Here is a 20,868-nt window from a genome sequence, read left to right as displayed (position 1 = left end):
ACATGAAAAGATGTTCGACATCATTAGCATCAGGGAAATGCAAAATAAAACATTTTATAAAGGAGTATCATTATGCACCTATGAGAATAGCTAAAACACAAACAGTGACACCAAATGTTGGCAATCATGCAGAGAAACCCAATCACTCATACACTGCTGGTGGGAATTAAAAATTGTTCAGCCACTCTGGAAGGCATTTTTTCAGTTTTTAAAATAAAACTAAACATGCAATTACTGTACAAATCAGCAATTGTACTCTTGGACATTTATCTCGGAGAAACAAAAACTTACGTTCACACAAAAACCTATAAACAAAGGTTCACAACAGCTTTATTTGTAATAGCCCACAACTGGAAAACTGGAATACCAAAAAGCCAGATATTCTTCAGTTGTTGAGGATTAAACCGATGTGGTACATCCATATGGTGGAATACCACTCAGCAATAAAAAGAAGTCAACTACTGATACATGCGACAACCTGGATGAGTCTAAAGGGAATTATGCTGAGTGGAAAAAGTCAATTCTGAAAGGTTACATGCTGTGCAATCCACTTATGCAACATTCTTGAAATGACAAAATTATAAAAAATGGAGAACAGACTAGTGATTGACAGACAGGGGATCAGAACTGGGGGTTAAATGGGGAGCAGGGAAAGGGAGGTGAGTGTGTCTATAAAAGGTCAACACTGGGGGGACCAGTGTGGTGATGGGACTATTCTGCATCCTGACTATACCAATGTCAGTATCTGGCTGTGATATTGTACTATAGATTTGCCAGATGTTACCATTAAGGAAGAACGAGTAAAGGGTACCCAAGATCTCTCTGTAGGATTTCTTACAATTGCATGTGAATATACAATTATCTCAAGATAAAAAGTTTCACTTGAGTTATAGGTTGTGATTGATAAAAATGGCCCACCTCCTTAAATGTTGGCCACCTTATGATTTCCTTAGACATGTTACTGACTACCTAATAATTATCAAAATTGTAAAACACATTGTTGAGTATTATGAATACTTTGATCATCATTGTGACGGAATAAACGAATGTGTTTCTATGAAAGGCCAATTTTGATTATGAGGAAAACACAGACACACACAAAACAAAACCTCCGTGACGTGGATGGTCATCGACCTCGCTCATTCTGGGCCCTGGCAGGAGGGCTAAGGATTCTGCTATCTGGGATTTCAGGATGAGGCTGACATTCTCCTGCACCTTTCCTCGCAGGATCTCCTCTTCAGCGTGTGTGCCCTCAACGTCCTGTCCACTATCGTGTGTGCGCTGGCCACAGCCATGTGCTGTATGCAGATGGTCTCCTCCGACGTCCTGCAGATGGTGAGTGGCCTGATCCCCTCCTCCTCTGCGCGGTTTGAAACCAGTGTAGGAGTGGACGCTTCTGGCTTCAGCCAGATGCGGTGAGGACAGCGGCCCCTGACAGTCCATGGCACCTGGAGGCCACCTTGTGTTGCCCTCTGGAAGACCAAGCATCTGCACACGTGGCGCCGCTGATGTATTTATTTTAGGTGTTGTTGGAGCTCCATATTGACAGGGTTCTGCCACTGTCGTGTTCTCTAGGATGGCCCCTGGCATGTGCCCTTGAGTCATGTAGTGAAATTCCTGCAGCCCTGGACATCCCCTGGACCCAGCACCTCCAAAGCAAGGTGCCTTCCTCGGGCTTCAGAATTCTCTTTTAATCCGGGAAGTTTAGAGGTGTTAGAAGATCAGTTCTTTTCCAGTTGGAAAATTGCTAACCTGTGCATTTTTGATTTGCTAATGAACCCTGAGCTCATACTCCAGCGGCCAGTCACTGGCCATCATTTGACCCTTTGCCCAGGGTCATACACAGGAAGACCTGCCACTCCCAGGGGCAGCGAGGAGGCCTGGAGCATGGTTCACTAACACATGTTATAATATGTGGGTTATTAATACACATTTATAAATACACATCTCATAAATAATGAACGCTCTTCCTGTTGCAATGTGAATGGAACACAGCCTACTGATCGGAATGCTACTGAGTACAACAAAGAGAAATTGATGAAAAAATATTGTTCTTCCATGGTAAGGGTAGGAATATCTATGCGCACACGTGTGTGTGTGTGTATGAGTGTGTGTCTGTCTCTCTCTGTCTCTGTGTGTGTCTTTCTGCCTCGGTCTCTTTCTGTCTCTCTGTCTCTCAATTTGCCCCTTTGAGACCTACGCTGCTTCCCACGCAATGATTTATGCATCTTATGCAAGAAAAGGCAGCTGGTTCTTATAGTGGGTTTTTTTAATGTGCTCTTCTTTGTCATTCACCCTGTGGCAGTCAACATCCAGTTCATCAAGATACAGGGCCAGAGAGCATCATTACCAAGACGTTAAAAATTCTTTGGTCCTAATTGCATGCCACGGGAGTCTCTCCCTCCCGGTGTATATCCACACAGCTGTCACAGCCAGGCTGCCCTTTCTGAAAGGTATCTAATTAAGCAGTTCTAAGGTAGCCATGAACTTCTGCCCTTGTTCATCGGGGCCTCATGTTGGCAATTTTCTCCAATGTGTTCTGTAAAGGAAAGGTTAAGTACCAGGGGCTTCTCCTCACCTCAGCAGATTTTACTATTGATCTGTAAATATCACATCAATTTGACCAAACTTACAGAACTAAAGGCATGTAAATGCTAAAAGTTTGCATTCTCCTGGTTTTATGCTTTAAAATGAAAATTGCCAACTAAATAAGAATAAAGTAAATTCTCTTTATAAGAGCATATACGATTATAACAGCAGTGTGCAGAGTCGCTCTGTAGTTGTGATGGATGGGGCATGAGCAGGCGTGGAGCCGTGCGTCTCAAGCCAGGCACTCCAGGGTCTGAGTCCCACCTCTTCTGCATTCGAGGCAGGTGGCTCTGGGTGTGTCACTGAACCTACCTGTGCCTCAGTTTCCTCACTTGTGAAGTGGAATGAATGGGATGCCTGGAGATCCCTAATACGTGTGATGTGTTGGATTTGAAATGTGTAGGGAATATCAGTCTGTCACTGGGACGTCGCAGCAATGTCTGCAGACGCGGTGGGCTGAGGCTCTTTACCAGCAGAAAATACTGTGCAAGGGAAAGGCAGGCTGCGGTGACAGCGGCTGCCGTCAGAAGCCCTGTTGTTTCCTCACTGAGTACTTTGTGGGTGAGTTTGCCTCACACCCTGGCTTGGAAGCAGAAATATCCGGCTTCCTGCCAGCACATCCTTTCCAGTCTGTGATGGGTACCGCGGGAGCCCAAGGCTCTGCTCTCGTGATGAGACCCCGGCTCTGCTGCCGGGCTTGAGAGTCAAGGGTGAGGCAAAAGAGAGCTGGTGGTGGGTGAATCCACACTTCCCTGTGGATTCAGAGGGTGGCCATGGCGCCCTGTGGGACTGGCACAATCTTGGGCGCATCACTGTCTGTGGGACCCCGTTTCCTCAGCTCTAAAGATGAAGTGTGTGCCCTGCTGTCCTCACAGAGCTGCTGATGGGATGAGTCCGCTCATCTGTGGGAATGCGATTTGAAGGAACGTGGTGGCCACATGGAGGTCGGCTCTTGCCATGTGGGCCGAGGCTTGAGCCAGGCTGGCTGTGCGAACCATTCCCTACCAGTAGCTTCCGCAGTTCACCCCTGCGCCATTTCTGCTCCAGGAAGCTGGGCCATGAGCTTTCCAAGGGACAGTTGTAGCTATTCCTAACTAGTTTATGCCAGTGATATTTGTTGTAATTACATATTCTAGTACTATGTAAAGCCATGAAATATGAGTGCAGAAAGATAATTGTTTCTGGTACAGCACAGTCGAGTTCTTTGGAAAGGTTCGGTGAAAGGGGGTGCTGCTGAATATATTGCTATCCATCAGATGCAAGTGAGACAACTATGGCGGTTGCGATAAATGCTGATAAAAATCTAGAGGAGCTGGGCCTGGTGGCTCATGCTTGTAATCCCAGCACTTTGGGAGGCCGGCAGATCACCTGAGGTCAGGAGTTCAAGACCAGCCTGGTCAACATGGTGAAACCCCGTCTCTACTAAAAATACAAAAATTAGCTGGGCATGGTGGCGCATGCCGATAATCCCAGCTACTCGGGAGGCTGAGGCAGGAAATTGGCTTGAACCTGGGAGGTGGAGGTTGCAGTGAGCCAAGATTGTGCCATTGCACTACAGCCTGGGCGACAGGGCAAGATTGAGACTCAAAAAAAAAAAAAAATTAAAAAAAAATCTAGAGGGAGTCCACATACACATTGCTTGACAAGTGCCTTTCAGCTCTAGCCCCACTTTAAAAACACAGAAAAGGGTTGTTAGATTCACGTCTTATGGATGCAGCTTATGCAGGAAAGACCACGAGGCACTCCACACAGCAGACTGACTCTCAGAAAGAGGCTTTACTCGGGCAGAAAAAGGTCAGTCCATGTATGTACAGTCAGCTCCCACTGAGCCAACCGTGGATCGACACTATTCAAGGAAAAAACACAATAAAAATAACAAAACAACAACAAAAATATAAATAAAAAACAATACAGTATAACAACTATTTCCATAGCATTTATATTGTATTAGGTGTTAGAAGTATTCTAGAGATGATTCAAAGTATACAGGAGGATGTGTGTAGGTTATGTCCACATACAACATTATTTTATATAAAAGACTTCACCCTCCACCGATTTTAGTATCCAGTGGCAGAGGAGGTTCTGGAAGCAATTCCTTGTGGATTCAGAGGGACACTGTATAAATGGTTTTTTTCTTTTACCAGGGATCTGTGAGATGGGGGATCGGGTAACAGCTGTCTTGAGATACAATTCACCTATAATACAATTCGTCCATTTAAAATTCAGCGGTTTTAATATCTTCACAGAGTTGTACAACCTTCACCACAATCTATTTTAGAACATTTTTATTATCCCCAAGAGAGACCCTATAGCCTTTAGCAGTCACCCTATTTCCTTCCCACCCCTCAGCCCTAGGAAACCACTAATCTACTTGCTGTGTCCATGGATTTGCCTGTTCTGCACGTTCCATATAAATTGAATGATACAACATGTGGCCGTTTGTGTCTGGCTTCTTTCATTTAGCATGATGTTTTCAAGGTTCATTCATGTTTCTACATGTACCAACATTTCAGTCTTTTTTATAGCTCAACAGTATATCCTGTTGTATCAGTATACTACATTTTGCTTATTCATCAGTTGATGTTCATATGGGCTGTTTGCCTTCTTGGCTGTTATTAATAATGCTGTTATGAACATCCTTGTACAAGTTTTTGTGTCGACATATGTTTTAATTTATCTTGAGTATATACCTTGGAAGGGAATTGCTGGGTCATAAGGATGATTCTGTTTTTGAGGAACTGCAAGATTGTTTTCCAAAGCAGCTGTGCCATTTTACATTCCCACCGTGAGACCATGAGGGTTCCAGTTTCTTCACATCCACTCCAACATTTATGATCTTTCTTTTAATTGTAACCATCTTAGTGGTGGTGAAGTGGTATTTCATTGTGATTCCAGTTTCTTCACATCCACGCCAACACTTATGATCTTTCTTTTAATTATAACCATCGTAGTGGTGGTGAAGTGGTATTTCATTGTGGTTCCAGTTTCTTCACATCCACGCCAACACTTATGATCTTTCTTTTAATTATAACCATCGTAGTGGTGGTGAAGTGGTATTTCATTTTGGTTCCAGTTTCTTCACATCCACGCCAACACTTATGATCTTTCTTTTAATTATAACCATCTTAGTGGTGGTGAAGTGGTATTTCATTGTGGTTTGGATTTGCTTTTCCCTGATAATTAATGATGGTGAACATACTTTAATGCACTTGTGGCTATTTGTATATTTTCCCTAAAGAAATGTTTTTCAGACCTTTTGCCTATTTTTAAAATTGGGTTATTTGTCTTTTTATTACTGAGTTGTAAAAGTTATTTCTGTATTTCAGGCACAACCCCTTTATCAGATATATAACTTGTAAATTTCTCTCCCACCCTGTGGGTTATCTTTTCACTTGAAGCACAAAAGTTTCAATTTGGATGAAGTTCAGTTTCTCTGTTTTTTTCTTTAGTTGTTTGTGCTTCTGGTGTCACATCTAAGAAAGCAATGCCGAAGAGCTTTATAGTGTTACTGTTAGCTCTTACACTTAGGGTTTTTTGGTTTTTTTTTCCCCAAGATGGAGTCTTGCTCTGTCACCCAGGCTGGAGTGCAGTGGTGTGATCTCGGCTCACCACAACCTCCGCCTCCCAGGTTCAGGCAATTCTCCTGCCTTAGCCTCCCGAGTAGCAGAGATTACAAGTGTGTGCCACCACCCCAGGTAATTTTTGTACTTTTAGTAGAGACGGGGTTTCACCACGTTGGCCAGGCTGGTCTCAAACTCCTGACCTTGTGATCAGCCCGCCTTAGCCTCCCAAAGTGCTGGGATTACAGACGTGAGCCACCACACCCGGCCTACAGGTAGGTGTTTAGACCATTTTGAGTTCATTGTTATACACTGTGTGAGGTAGGGGTCCAGCTTTGTTCTGTTTCCAACACCATTTGTTGAAAAAATGAATCTTTCCCCATTGAATGGTCTTGGTAACATTAGTCAGACTCAATTGACCATAGATATACGTGTTTATTTCTGGACTCTCAATTCTATTCCATTGACCTATGTCTGTCCTGATGCCAGTGCCACATGGTTTCGATTGCTGTAGCCTCACAGTAAGTTTTCACATATGGACATGTGAGCCCTCCAGTTCTGTAGTTTGTGAACATTGTTTTGGATATTCTGTGCCCTTTCATTTCATATGAACTTTAGGTCGAGTTTGTCAATTTCTGCAAACAATCCACCTGGGATTTTGATAAGGATTGTGGTTAATCTGTGGATCAGTTTCAGGAATATTGTCATCTTAACAATAGTAAGTCCTCCAACCTATGGACATGAGGTACCCTTCCATTCATTTAGATGTTCTTTAATTTCTTTCAGTTATATTCACGGTTTTCAGTGTGCAAGTTTTGCTTTTTTGTTAAATTTATTCCTGAGTATCTTATTCTTCTTGATGCTATCATAAATGGAATTACTATCTTAATTAAATTTTCAGATCATTCATTGCTAATATATAGAAATACAAATGATTTTTTATATTGATCTCATATCCTGAAACCATGCTGAACTCATTTTGAGCTTTATTGTTGTTGGGCTTTTCTCTGGATTCTTTCTATATGCAAAATCATGTCACCTGCAAATAGAAATCAGTTTACTTCACTCTGGATGTCTTTCATCTTGTCTTCTTTCCTGATTGCCCTGGCTGGAACCTCCACTACGATGTTGAATAGAAGCAGTGAGAGTGGACTTTCTTAGCTTGTATCTAGGGGAAGCATCCAGTCTGTCACCATTAAGTAGTATGTTAGCTGTGGGTTTTTCATAGATGCTGTTGATCAGATTCAGGAAGTTCCCTTCTATTCCTAGCTTGTTGGGTTTTGTTTTGTTTTGTTTTGTTTTTTGAGATGGAGTCTTGCTCTGTCGCCCAGGCTGGAGTGCAGTGGTGCAATCTCAGCTCACTGCAAGCTCCGCCTCCCGGGTTCACGCCATTCTCCTGCCTCAGCCTCCTGAATAGTTGGGACTACAGGCACCCGCCACCACGCCCGGCTAATTTTTTGTATTTTTAGTAGAGACGGGGTTTCACCGTGTTAGCCAGGATGGTCTCGATCTCCTGACCTCGTGATCCGCCCGCCTCGGCCTCCCAAAGTGCTGGGATTACAGGCATGAGCCACCGTGTCCAGCCTGTTGGGTCTTTTTTATCAAAAAGAAAGTTGGATTTTGTCAAATGCTTTTTCTGCATCTATTGAGATGACCATAGGGTTTTTGTCCTCTGTTCTATTAATATGTTGAATTACACAGATTGATTTTTCTGATGTTAAGCCAACCTTGCATTTGCGAGATAAATCCCACTTGGTTATGATAAGTAATCCTTTTCATATTAATAGAAGAGTTTGGAAGTGTTTCTTCCTCTTCCGTTTGTTGGAAGATTGTTATGAAGAATTTGTATTAATTATTCATTAATTTTTTTTTTGAGATGGAGTCTCTCTGTCACCCAAACTGGAGTGCAGTGGCTTGATCTCAGCTGACTGCATCCTCCATCTCCCACATTCAAGTTATTCTCCTGCCTCAGCCTCCTTAGTAGCTGGGATTACAGGTGTATGCCACCACATCCGGCTAATTTTTTATTTTTTTATTTTTTTATTTTTAGTAGAGATGGGGTTTTACCATGTTGGGCAGGCTGGTCTTGGACTCCTGACCTCAGGTGGTCCAGCCGCCTCAGCCTCCCAAAGTGCTGGGATAACAGGTGTGAGCCACCACACCCGGCTAAATGTTTTTTTTTTTGTTTGCTTTTTTCTGAGACAAGGTCTCACTCTGTCCCCCCAGCTGGAGTGCAAAGGTGCGATCATGTTTCACTGCAGCCTCTACCTCCTGGGCTCAAGCAATCCTCCCACTTCAGCCTCCCAAGTAGCTGAGACTACAGGCACACGTCACCATGCCCAGCTAATTTTTTAATTTTTTTGTAGAGACAGGGTCCCTCTATGATGCCCAGGCTGGTCTCGAACTCGTAGGCTCAAGTGACCCTCTCTCCTTGGGCTCCCCAAGTGCTTGGATGATAGGCATGAGCCACCGCGCGCGGCCCTTCTTTAAATATTTGATAGAGTTCACCAGTGAAGCCATCTGAGCCTGCACTTTTCCCTGCGGGTAGTTGTATTATTACTAATTCAATCTCTTGTCACATTTTCTGTTCTTCTCAAGTCTGTTTTGGTAGTTTGTGTCTTTCTATGAATTTCTCCACATATACAGGATTTAAGTTAAAGTAAAATGGGTTCAGTATGTATGTATTATGTTTGCATGTGTATGTGTGTGTGAAACTCCCCACTTTAAATAACTTTCTTATTCATTAACCAGGCAACCACTAGTCCCAGAGAAGAAGGCGTCTCTTGGCATCTGTGTGTCTTGGTGTTCTGTGCTTTCCTCAGCATGACTTTCTTCTTACCCTGTCATTTCTTTGGAGTGCGTCACTTCCCTCCTCCTCCCACACCATGGCCAGCTTCTGGGTTTTCCTGCGGTGGTTTAAAGTCATTTAGTTCCAGGCGAAATGTGTTAGAGTGTAAGCTCTTTGGGATGTCTTTTCTATGTCACTCCTCCTTAGCCCTTAAATCACAGCATCCCTTCACATCTTCATGACCCCTTTAGATTTAATTTTATAGAAGCTTTACTGCTCACTGCTGTTTCTGTGTTCTTTACCTTCCTGTATGTTGGCCTCTTTGTTCTGAGCGGGTTTTCATTTCTTGCATTCAGTTGTGGCTTTTGTTGTACTAACTCTTCATTTCTGGTGTTTATTTGTATCTGAGACCTTCCAAGTGAGAAGCACTAATTTATAAAGGGAGCATAATTAAGGAGGAAGGTCACTGTGGGCAAGTGTGTGTAAGCCCTTCGGCCACCCTTTCCCAATCAACTAATTTCTTTTCTCAGAAAGAACCTGTGGGAAGCCCCCCGAGCCACAGCTCCAGCCCCCACGGCCCTTCTCTGGTGCCCTGTTGTGCTGCGCCCTACAGAGGGGTGCTGGGCTGAGGGGATGACAGCCATACCCTGGCCTCCCACAGGAAGGAGCACCTCTTCCCAATTTGCCCCCAAGGCAGCCCTGCAGCCTGGCAACTCTGCTCCACTGTGCGGGTCTCAGCCCCACTTCCCCAGCCCCTCTCCCTGCTCCTCCATGTTAGCAGGAAGGACCCAGGCTGTGATTTCTACTGTGATTGATGTGCTGACAACTTACACAATTGATCAAAATTCCAGCCGTAACCGTTTTTCAGGAAGAGTCCCAGTTTTGTGTTTACTGATCTGTTCACTTCTTTGCTCACTCATTCATTCATTCAGTTAGTCAGCAATTATCTCAGGGGCTTTGCTATGTGTCCAGTGCTGGTGGGAATCTAGGAATAGCAAGAACAAGTCTCCAAAGAACCTGAAACTCCCATCTTATTTCTGTGGATCAGCAATTTGGGATCATTAAGTGCCGATGGAACTAGCATAATGCATGCTTGTATCCATGAGAAGCAAAGCGTTCTGCCTATTGTCAGAACTGATGAAGCTGAGCTCCTCTAATATGTGTGGAAATCGTGGCAAAAGACATTCTGATGATGATACAATGTGGTTGATTGACATCATTTAGCGGAAAAGGTTTTTGATCATTTAAGTGTCTGTAATGTCATTTTTTTGTTGTTGTTTTTAAATGTTATCTCATTCTTCCACTTTTCTGATACATTGTTTTCTTCTTCACTTACTTCCTTGCCAGCTGCTGCAGCCTCAGGAATATCATCTACTATGACATGTATCTCCATTAGGCATGCGCTTATTAACTTCATCTTTCATTATTGTCATTTAGGTAGCTGTCTGCCCTACAGAGTTGACCTCCTTTAGACAGCGCAGAGGGGGCACTGTGCCTTCCATCGCGTGGTAACTGTGGGCTTGCCCATGGAGCTGGTTAAGCGGTGCTGGCTGGTCAGGGACACGACACCACCCCATGGGAGCCACAGCATCACCAAGTTCACCAGTATCTTCTCTCCGCCTCACCCCAGCACTGGCTGCACCTGCTGGAGAGGGCACTCTGGGGACCCACAGTAACCTTGAGGTCCTTGAGGCCTGGGCTCCACAGAATTGTCTCTGGACAGTAGATGCTACTTATCTATCAGACCAGGAACTTCATCCAAACAGCTAATGCAGACAATCATAAAAATGATGTGGACACACAATCGTTTTTCTTTGACGTCAGATATGCTAATGAGCATCTGTCGACCAGTCATCTCATTTGGGGCTGTGGTCATCCCTTTGGTTATGGGTCTGTTGTCCTGTCTGGGTGTATTTCTTGCAGAAAGTTTGTGGAAATCACACCATCAATGATTTTCAGATTCAGTTCCTCTAAAGTGGAGCCAGCCAGGGGAAGCCAGCCAGGGGAGACAGACCTTCCCTAGATTTTTATGATTCTTCTCTGCTCTTAGACCTGCCTTGCCTGGACTTGACTTGGCAGTGGTTTCTGCTTGGCTGCCCTCCTTTATTGAGTCTTTCCAAAGCATTCAACTTGGTTTTCACAGAACGAGCAGCTCTTCCTGTCTGCATCCCTATTTCCTTATGCAATTACAGTCATAATGAACACAGGCCTCACCCTGTGCAGTAAGGCACCCTGGAGCCCTGGGTGGGCATGGAACCTACCTGGGGGTGGCGGCAGGACCAGGGGGCCGCAGGGCGGGCTCTCCCCAGGGTCTGGAGCGCAGAGCGGGAGCTCCAGCTCATCTGCAGGGTTGTCCAGGAGGAAGTTGATTCAGCAAACTTCAGTAGTAACAAGCCTGCTGTTTCTACCAAGTCTAAGGAAGGCAGAGGGAGAAGGCCCTTCCCTGTAATTCTGAGTCTTTCTGGAAAAATTCAGAGGTGTGTGTGCTCCCTTCAGGAGCCAGGATGTGGCAAGGACATTGGTAGAGGGAGCAGGGAGAGTGGGTGCTGGGCAGGAAACCACTAAATATAAAGGGAGGTGAGCAGACCCGGCTGGGACCTGGAGGAACGGGCAGCTCAGAGCTCCACGGTGTTTCTGGAAGTCCCCGGCCCTTGTCCACAGACCCCTGATGCCTGCCCTGCCCCACCTTGTTCCCGATGGCAGGAGATGGAGGCATGGGCTGGATGAGCTCATGCTAATGATCCAAGCCTTCCTTTCAGCCACACAGCCCTGCTGTCTGGGTCTGTGTGAGCGATGGTGCTTCTCAGGGAAGGGGACTGAGACTCACAGGATCAGAAATGTGCTCACATCCTGTGGGCCCTCAGTGCCCAGGCAGGGCCCAGAGACAACTGACTTGCGGTCTGACTCCCGGTCCCAGGCAGGTTGACCTCTTCACGATCTCCCTCAGATCCCAGACTCTGGGCTGTGTGGATAGACCGAAATGTTCGGGGCTCTGTGTTAAGTGGGCTTTGGGAAGCTGCCCAAGGCCAGGTAGCCTTAGTTCTCATCCTCCATCACTTCCACATGCACCCACCTGAGAAGGTGGACAGCACACACCTGAGTTCGGATCCCCTCTCCCCGGAGCAGACTGAGCAGGGGCTCTTCTCCAGCGGGGTCTCAAATCCTCACTCCTGTTGTGCGGGGACAGCCCTGGGCACTAGTGATGCCCACGTCAGGTGCATGATCCCCAGCTGGGCACCAGACACAGGTGTACCTTTGTCACCACATGGATCAGAGAAGACAGTTACAGATCAGGGCAAACAGAGCCACCTGGGAAAGAAGGGACTGTTCACAGCCCCTTTTTTGCCCTCCACCTCCAGGTGCAGAGTTGAGCTTTATATACCTGGCAGTCAACATGCAGGTGAGGCTGCAGAGCCTGGAGCTTGGGCGGGGTGGGGGAGGGGTGGCTGCCCACTGGCTTTTCAGGGTCACAGGCATTTCCGCTGGTCCTGAAGGTGACTGGGAGGCGCCAGGTGAAAGGGAGGTGGGGAGCTGGGAAGAAGGAACAATACGTGTTTGATAGTAGGGATTAGAGCAGTTTTGTTCAAAGAGCGGGGAGTTTGGGGGCGCTGGGTTAGGAAGCTGGAAACCAGATGGAGTTCAGTGAGCCAGGGTTTCATTAAAGTCTTTTCAACTGCAGTGACCTCATCAGATTGATTTAAAAACAGCTGTGGTAGCAGGATGGCGACCAGATTACAGAGACAGAAAATCAAGGCAGAGAGGCACACAGGTTAGAAGCTCCTGCGAGGAGGAGGTGGACGGGCTGAGTGGAGTTGCCCCGCAAGGAGGCGTCTGCCCGTCTCCTCTGCAGAAGTTTACTGAGTACCCGCTGTGTGCGATTGTGAGACGGGTACAGAGGTGGGTAAAATAGATGTGCCCCAGATGGTCAGGAAAAGAAATTGCCCTTAGGATTTCAACACAGTTACGGGGAGCAGGTTACTTGGGTGTGGAAGGCTGAAGGAACAGAAGAGGGTGCTGAGGTTACAGAGAGTGGAATAACTGCGGAGGGCAGCTCTCAGCCCGCAAAGCCGGGGAACAGAAGGGAGGAAGTGGGGAGGCGCAGGAAACCCGCAGCTCCATCCTCGCCCCGCAGGCCGGCCAGGTGCCCTACAGGCAGAGCCCGCCGGCAGCCCAGGCACGGCAGCCTGGGAAGGGTAGTCTGCAGACCTCCAGCCCCAGCCTGCAGAGCAGAGGACAGAGCTGGCCACCCTGGGCCGCGAGAGACACACCCTGACCTAATTAAACACACACTGATGGTGGGGAAGAGAGGGGAGACGTCAAGCGCCACTTGCAGGATTCTCGCTGGGGAGGCTGAGGAGTCAAGGTCAAAGGATTCCTGGGAAAAGAGTCCAGGAAGGTGGGGCCAACATGTCCCCGAAAGGCGACCCGGAGCAGATGCAGCCGCGTCCTTTGACCTTTACATAGCCTCCAGTGTGCGGCAGCCTCTGCTCACTTGCACCTGCGGAGAGGGTCCCTTGCACCTCTGCCCCTCCTCAAATGCTTGTTCTCCTTCCTGGTGGAATGGTGCCTTGAATTGGAAAGTGTTTTGGCGTCTGCATGTCATTAGTTTTGCTTGGGTATGTCATTGATATTTTTTCTAATTTCTGATAGAGACTAATTGAAAATATTTCCTGATTAGACCTGAGGGCATTTGCCCTCGCCCTGCTTCTCAGCTCTGTGCAGCAGGCATCAGGACTGACAGCCTCCAAGGCGGAGGACCACAGACGCACATGCGTCCTGCTCACACCGGATGATTCACCTCTGTTTCGGACAATTAAACACACGCAGCCGTGGGTCGGTCCAGCCAGAGAGGCGAGGAGTGTGCTCCGTGTGTTAGGAGGCCCACGGGAGCCATTTTCCTGTGATGTGTTAGACCTTTAGACACGGCCACCAGCCTTTCTTCGTCAACCTAGAGCATGCTTATTTCACAGCGCTTGACCCCATTCAGAATTGTCACCTCACCCCTACCAGTGCAAAAGTGCTTCACGTCCTGGCCTCTGTCAGCTCCAGCCCACCCTACCCCTGCTGCCAGAAGGCACCTCCTACCACGCAGCTCCAGTCCCCCGCTCCCCAGCTCCAACACCCTTACAGGCTCCCCAGTGCCCCAGAATTAAGAATTGACTTCCAGAGCCTTATCTATTTGCTTTTCTTAAACACATCCTTCCCTGGCTCACCTGTTCTGGGGCTTGAGTGTCTCCCTGAGCGCCCACTAGATGAAATCCCACCAATCTTTCAAGACCCGTTCAGATGCGTTCTTCATGAATGCTTTGGGGAGCGCAGTCCCCACACAGTGCTTGGAGACCTCACTGTTTTCTAATGGAGCTGTCCTTGCTTGTGTAGGGTGATTCTGGGTCCCTGTCTTCCCCTCAACACACACACACGCATACACACACATACACATACACACAGAGACACACACATCTACATGCACATACACATACATACACATATACACATGTACATACACATACATACACACACATACATATATACACAGACACATACATAACATATGCACATGCACACGCACATACACATGCACATACACACAACACACACACACACACTCACCCTTCCTCTCCTTACCTCACCTGCCCTGCGCCAGGAGGGCCCCTGGCCCAGAGCTTTTGCAGCATGGATCTTTTTGCCGTGTAGACCCTCATAGGGCGGCGTTGACTGGAGCTGGAGCAATGTCCCAGGCATCTCACGCCACAGGTGACCTCTGGGCAGCAGAGATGTGAAGGTGGAAAGAAAAGCAGTTGGTTGTTGGTTAGTCCTTCAGAAACGGAAAACTAGGCAGAAACAGGTTTCATTTTTGTTAAAGGGATTTCACCTCACTATTAAAGCAGCATCTCGGTGTTCAAGGTTGGCCAATAGAATGTTCTGGAACTCATGAAGTTGTCTCTCTTTCCTCAGAGCAGTGTTTTACAAACTGTGTGAAATCCTGAGACTGCAAAATATTAATAGATGCTACGTGTCCAAAGGGGCCCATTATGAAATATTTGAGAAATGCTGGGTTAAAATGTTAAACAGCTAAATAAGTATTTCAGCACAGCCCTTCTCAGAGCCTTTAACACACGAATGCACAATGCAGGACTCCAAGAAGGGAGCATGTGGCATTTCCCACAGATTCACCACGGGAATTCTGGGGTGGGGTGGGGACATTTCGAGGGGAGGGTCTAGTGTTTTCTCATGAACACACTTTGAGAAATGCCATCTTTGTTTGTTTGTTTTTTCAGACAGAGTCTCAAAAACACTCCAGTCTGTTGCCTAGGCTGGAGTACAATGGCACAATCTTGGCTCACTGCCACCTCCGCCTCCCAGGTTCAAGCAATTCTCCTGCCTCAGCCTCCCAAGTAGCTGGGATTACAGGCATGCACCACTACGCCCAACTGATTTTTTGTATTTTTAGTAGAGACGGGGTTTCGCCATGTTGACCAAGCTGGTTTCGAACTCCTGATCACAGGTGATCCACCCGCCTCGGCCTCACAAAGTGCTGGGATTACAGGCATGAGCCACCACACCCAGCCGAAGTGCCGTCTTAAACCACGCACGTCAGGCAGCCTTCCGTCTGCAGTCTTTGAGTACTGTCATCAGAGGGGCCAGTTGGAGTGGTAGGGACAGCATGAAAGACTTCCCAGACCGTATGTTTTCTTTAAAAAGAGGCATTCTGTATAACAGCGTGGGCAACAAAGCGTTTTGAGACTTCTGAGACGAGGCGTTCCTCCTGGTGCCTTCATTTTAAAGTGTGTGCTTAGCAGTCATGGCTTGACAGTTGAAATTACAGGCATTCCAAACTGATCATTAAAGCTCTCGTATAATTAGCTTAATGAGACACAAGCCACACAAGATGTCCCAGATAACTCTGTGGCTGTCTCTGTTTTCCAGTTCCTTCCGCAGAGGTCACATCCTGCCAACCCCACCTGCGTGACTCCTCACGGCACCGTTCTCCACCAGACCCTGGATTTCGACGAGTTCATCCCCCCACTCCCGCCTCCACCCTATTACCCCCCAGAGTACACCTGCACACCGTCCGCTGAGGCCCAGAGGTTGGTCTCCCGCGGCTGCCCCCATCTCGAAACCACTAAGATGGGCAGCAGTGTCTGGGTGGTGGGAGTTGCAGTGGTCCTGCAGGCATGGCGGTGAGAACAGAGGAGGGGAAGTGGAAGGAGAGGGTCTTAGACATACAACATTCCCTGTGGCACCTTTGCAACGCAACCCGAAAGAAGCCGGAGGCAGACAGGTGTTGCTGCCTTAAGTTCTCATGACATGCAAAGCTGCGGTCACGTTGCAGTCATTCGTGTAACATGTACAGTTTAATGAAAGATGTAATCAGCTGTATGATTATTTGAATTTTAATGGACAGGTCAGTAGAGTTGATTGAAAATGTTGATGTCGTTCCAGAAAAAAAAAAACAAAAGTGCAAATCACCCAGTGACTGAAGCTTTGATTTCACAATGATGGGAAGTATTAGAAGAGGGGAAGCCCTGGCTGCCCCTGCTCTGGCGGCTTTGAGAGCTGTCAGCACTTCTGCCTCCTTCTTCGGGCAATGACGATGTGATGATTCTGTCTTTTCAGGGGCCTCCACCTGGACTTTGCTCCGTCTCCATTCGGCACTTTGTATGACGTGGCCATCAATAGCCCCGGCCTGCTCTATCCTGCTGAGCTCCCCCCTCCGTACGAGGCGGTGGTGGGCCAGCCCCCTGCCAGCCAGGTGAGGCCTGGGGCCCCAGACAAAGCCAGTTCCCGTGGGAATGCTAGGGACACCGTCCCGGCCTGCCCTCGGAAGGCACCTCACCCGCGCCAGGTCCGAGCTGGCTGTGAGGTGAACACTCATGACTGCCCTGTGCTGAGGCCCCCGGATGCATTCATCTCTCTTGAAGCCTTTCAGCAAACCTGTGGGATGTTGGTCTTATCAGCCCTGTGCTGTAGACGAGGCCACAGGCTCAGAGAGCGGCACCTGCAGAGACGCCAGCCCGGGCCTGGGGCACCCAGTGTTGGTGCTTTTCCCCTTAGATATCCAGTTCCATTTCTGCAGCCACGAGTCACGAACTCCCGTGACAGGTGGTCAGGGAGGTCCTGGAGGCCTTGGGGACTGGGGCATGGCTGGGGAACACAGCAGTGAGTTGGAGCAGAGGGTGTGGGCAGGGGAGACTTGGAGATTCACCAGGGAGGGGCGGGGGTAGGGGCTGAAGCCAATTCTGAGCCCAAGCAACAAGCAGAGGAGAGCAGATGACAGCATGACCAGAAGCATCCAGGCCCACCCAGAACTGCACCTGCTTTGGGCTTCTCAGCAGCCGTGGAGCCCCGGATGGTTATCTCTACCCAGATCACTGGCCAGGCGCTGGTACCGGGCATCAGATCAGGCCTGGCCGGCTGCTCGCTGTCTGCTGACTCCTGAAAAGACACCCTAGCACAGGGCTCAGACCTTTTGATGTCACCCCCAATGCTCTCCCTGTCACTTTGAGATCCCGAGAGCCCATGTGCACACAAGCCAGGTGGCAATGCTGGTCCCTGTCCCAACCAGTGACCAAGGCAGCGCTGACCCTGAGGAGCTTCTGTGGGTGGAGGAGCAGTTTCCATGTTGGCTGAATAAGCTCACAAGCCCTTCTGACAATCACACCCACAAGGACTGGTCACCATTGCAGGCAGGGTGGTCTTAGGACAGGAAGAGATGTGACTTCCCTGTGCCCTGTGGAGTCATATATGGACAGCACATTCAGACGCTGTAAGGTGCCACGCACCTGAGGAGTCATATATACCACAGGGACCTCCTTCAGGGTGGCTTGTGGTGGGCCAGATCAGCTTCCGGCTGGCCCGTGAGCCCCCAGCACATCCTCACACAAGCAGACAGTCCCCGAGCAGCCACCCTGAAACACCTGGAGCAGCCAGGCAGGCTGCAGACAGTGGCCCCCTGAGCCCCGGCCAGGACCCCCTTTTTACTGTGGGTGCTAGAAGCAGATGTGTGGGAGCTGCCTGTGGAGAGGAATCCTTTAGTCAGGAGGCGGGCATGGCCCTGAAATCCCATTCCTGAAGTGGCAGTAATGGAGATGTTCTTAGATGTTTTTATAAAGCTGAGCTGGGACCTCTGCCTTCCCAATGTTGTTTAGTTTTCCGTTTATGATAAAAATAATTCAAATCAGTGTTATCAGTGGAGACAGTTGGCTGTGATAATAGTTGTCATCAGCACTGCGAGGGGAGCCCAGTGCACTGTGGGGCACCTGTCATGATGTCAGGTCCAATTTGGGGGTCCATGGAGGGTCTGGGAGGTCAGGCTGCGTGGGCATCAGGCATGCAAGGTGCAGGGAGTGGGGCTGGAAGGGCTCCTGAGAGAGGGAACAGCCTGTGCAAAGGCTCAGAGGGAAGAAGGACAGGCACAGCATATCCCCCAAACAGAAGGTCGTCCATAAAGAGTCTCGGATGAGTGTGCATGGGTGTTGACCTGTCTGGGTGTGGTGGGTTGAATTCTGAGTGTGTGTCCACCAGATGACAGGAGCTGTAGTTCATAGTGATCAGAGTTAGCTGCCGATGTCACTGGAGCCTGGGAAATGGGAGAGAGGGAGCCCCACAGAATGACACCATTGCAGGTGGCAGGAGAAAGGCACCCCCACACACAACAGGCTACAGGGCACTAGGCAGGGCTCCCAGGAGCCTGGATTTGCCAAAACCAGCAGTTCTGGAAGAAAGCAATGGGCCAGGTGCTGTCCAGAAGCTAACACCCAGGGCCACGTGGCGCACCATGGAGGGGCTGCTGGTGACCTTGGCAGAGCAGCTTTGATGGGATGGAGGGCAGGGCTGGACCACACCAGGCAAAGGAGTGGACGGCACGTGCGCAGGGGAGCGCAGGTGTGGCTGTGGTTTTCAGACACCAGTGGGTGCCCCCCTGGGGAACTTGATAATCAAATCCTAATGACTGGGCCCACCCCCAGGGCTCCTGAGTCAGTAATTGGGGTATTGAAGTTGGGGGTATAAAAGCCTCAGCCCTGCTGCTGCTCCCACTTTGAGAGCAGGAGCAGATCACTCTCGCAGGATGTTTGGTAAAGAGGAGAGAAGATGGGATGGTAGGTAGAGGGGAGTGTGGATCTAGGACCTTGAGGAGGTTAACAGGCAGATGTGGAAGGACCTAGATACTGGGGATGGCAGGCCCAGGACAGGGCCCTCCGTGAGGGAAGCCCCTGGGAAGGCAGAGGGGAGGCTGACCGAGGGTACAATGGGAAGCTCCATGCTGTAGCCAGCAGGGGCACTGGGCAGGGCGGCAGATGGACCCGGAAACCCCTGAAGGCAGCAGGGGTGTGTGGTTCCCCATGGCTGCCTTGTGGCACGGGGGCAGCTCTGTCCCCTTCACCGCCTCTGCTCAGTGACCCTGCCTGCTGCCATCACAATTCCAGCTCCGCACTGGGACTGGCTCTGAGCCTGCTTCCCGGTTCTCCCTGCCCCTTGGACCCCTCTGCCTCCTGACGACAGGAACCCCTGTCCATGGAGCCCAGGCCCTGGCTTCCCAAGGGCCCTGCCTGCTGGAAGTAGCTTCTGGACCTGGGTGTGCCATTCAATGTCTGACCTCACAGCGGCCCCCGGAAGGAATGGGTTCCTGTTGTGTTCACAATTTTACTGTTTTCTCTGAAGAATAGAATATATTGGAAGGGATCTGGCTGGTTCTGAAACCAATGCGACACCCTTCTCCAAAACTCTGGGGAATTCTCTCAGTTGAGATTTCTTTCTCAGAACTGCGGTGAGAACAGCTGAAAGGTCAGAGGCTGATCTCGAATTAGCATGTGTTGGCTCGGAGACCCCCAGCTCCCAGTGCTGGCAGGGGCACAGCACGACCGCCTGCAGGGCCTGTCCCTGGGCGCCCGCCTGGCAGCAGGGCAGCATCTGGTGATGAAGGGGCCGCTAGAGCCCTCGGGCCCACTGTCTTTGACCCCATGGCCTGGGAGCACTTTTCAATTCACGGCCGTGTCCGGGAGTCTGGAAGTCAAAGAAACCCATTACCGTCCACAGAGGGAAGGCCGTGCCGCCAGCTGCACCACCAGCTGTCCCCTCCCCAGGCAGCAAGGCCCCTCTGACTAGACAGCAAGGAGCACCCCTTCACAGCACGACCCTGCAGCCCGGGCGAGGCAGGGTCAGTTGCTCCTCCTTGTTAGGACAAATGGCATAGAAAGTGCCCTCAGCACTCGTTTGGATAAAGAGAGGAGGCGGCAGAAGGTGGGCTCTGTTGGGGAGGAGCTGACTCTGGGGCGGGGCAGGGGGTGTGCTGGGGAAGAGGTTTAACCCAAGAGGGGGCAGCCTCCACGAGGGTGGGCTCCGTGAGCACTCGCATGGGTGACGGGCCGTGCACACTTCCCTTCCGGCTTAGGTCAGATGCTGGGTTAGGGTAGGATTAGGTCAGATGCCATTCTCTTTCCTGTGGTTTGAGGCTGTACTCTTCAGCCAGTGTTCAAGGAGTGAGTTTCTTTTGATAGCAGGAAAATGATTGAGAAATTACCAGTTTGATCTTCTTGTCTGGGTGGCAAGTGTATGGTTCAGGGACCACTGACGACAGTGGTCCTCCACAGGATATAGGACAGAATCCCCCTGTCATGGCACTCTCATATGGAGACTGGACAGAGACGAACTTCTTTGAGGCTTCTGCAGAGGAATTGGGCCTGGTGATCTGGGTGGGCTGGGGTGCGTGTAGAGGGGGAGGTGATATGGGGGGGCTTGTCGGGGGCCTGGGGTGTGTGAAGGAGGGGGAGGTGATTTGGGGGACTGGGGTGTGTGGAGGGGAGGTGATGTGGAGGGGCTGGAGTGTGTGGAGGTGGAGGTGATGTGGGGGGCCTGGGGTGTGTGTGGAGGGGGAGGCGATGTGGGGGGCTGGGGTGTATAGAGGAGGGGGAGGTGATGTGGGGGGCTGGG

General features: G+C 49.4%; 1 protein-coding gene across 9 annotated transcripts in view; it reads left to right on the top strand.

Moving 5' to 3' along the window:
* Positions 1-20,868, top strand: part of ENTREP2 (endosomal transmembrane epsin interactor 2) — a 564,821-nt gene that overhangs the window by 528,581 nt on the left and 15,372 nt on the right. For all 9 annotated transcript variants that reach the window (XM_057299836.2, XM_055098181.3, XM_055098174.2 and 6 more), the window contains 3 exons: positions 1,228-1,335; positions 15,865-16,025; positions 16,555-16,690. In XM_057299836.2, the coding sequence (XP_057155819.2) occupies positions 1,228-1,335; positions 15,865-16,025; positions 16,555-16,690 (405 nt within the window). The remainder of the gene's footprint in view (positions 1-1,227; positions 1,336-15,864; positions 16,026-16,554; positions 16,691-20,868) is intronic.

This window comes from Pan paniscus, chromosome 16 (assembly GCF_029289425.2).
Source record: "Pan paniscus chromosome 16, NHGRI_mPanPan1-v2.0_pri, whole genome shotgun sequence".
Classification (NCBI taxonomy): domain Eukaryota; kingdom Metazoa; phylum Chordata; class Mammalia; order Primates; family Hominidae; genus Pan; species Pan paniscus.
The sequence above is the reverse complement of the archived record's forward strand: the minus strand, read 5'-3'. Positions and strand labels throughout refer to the sequence as shown.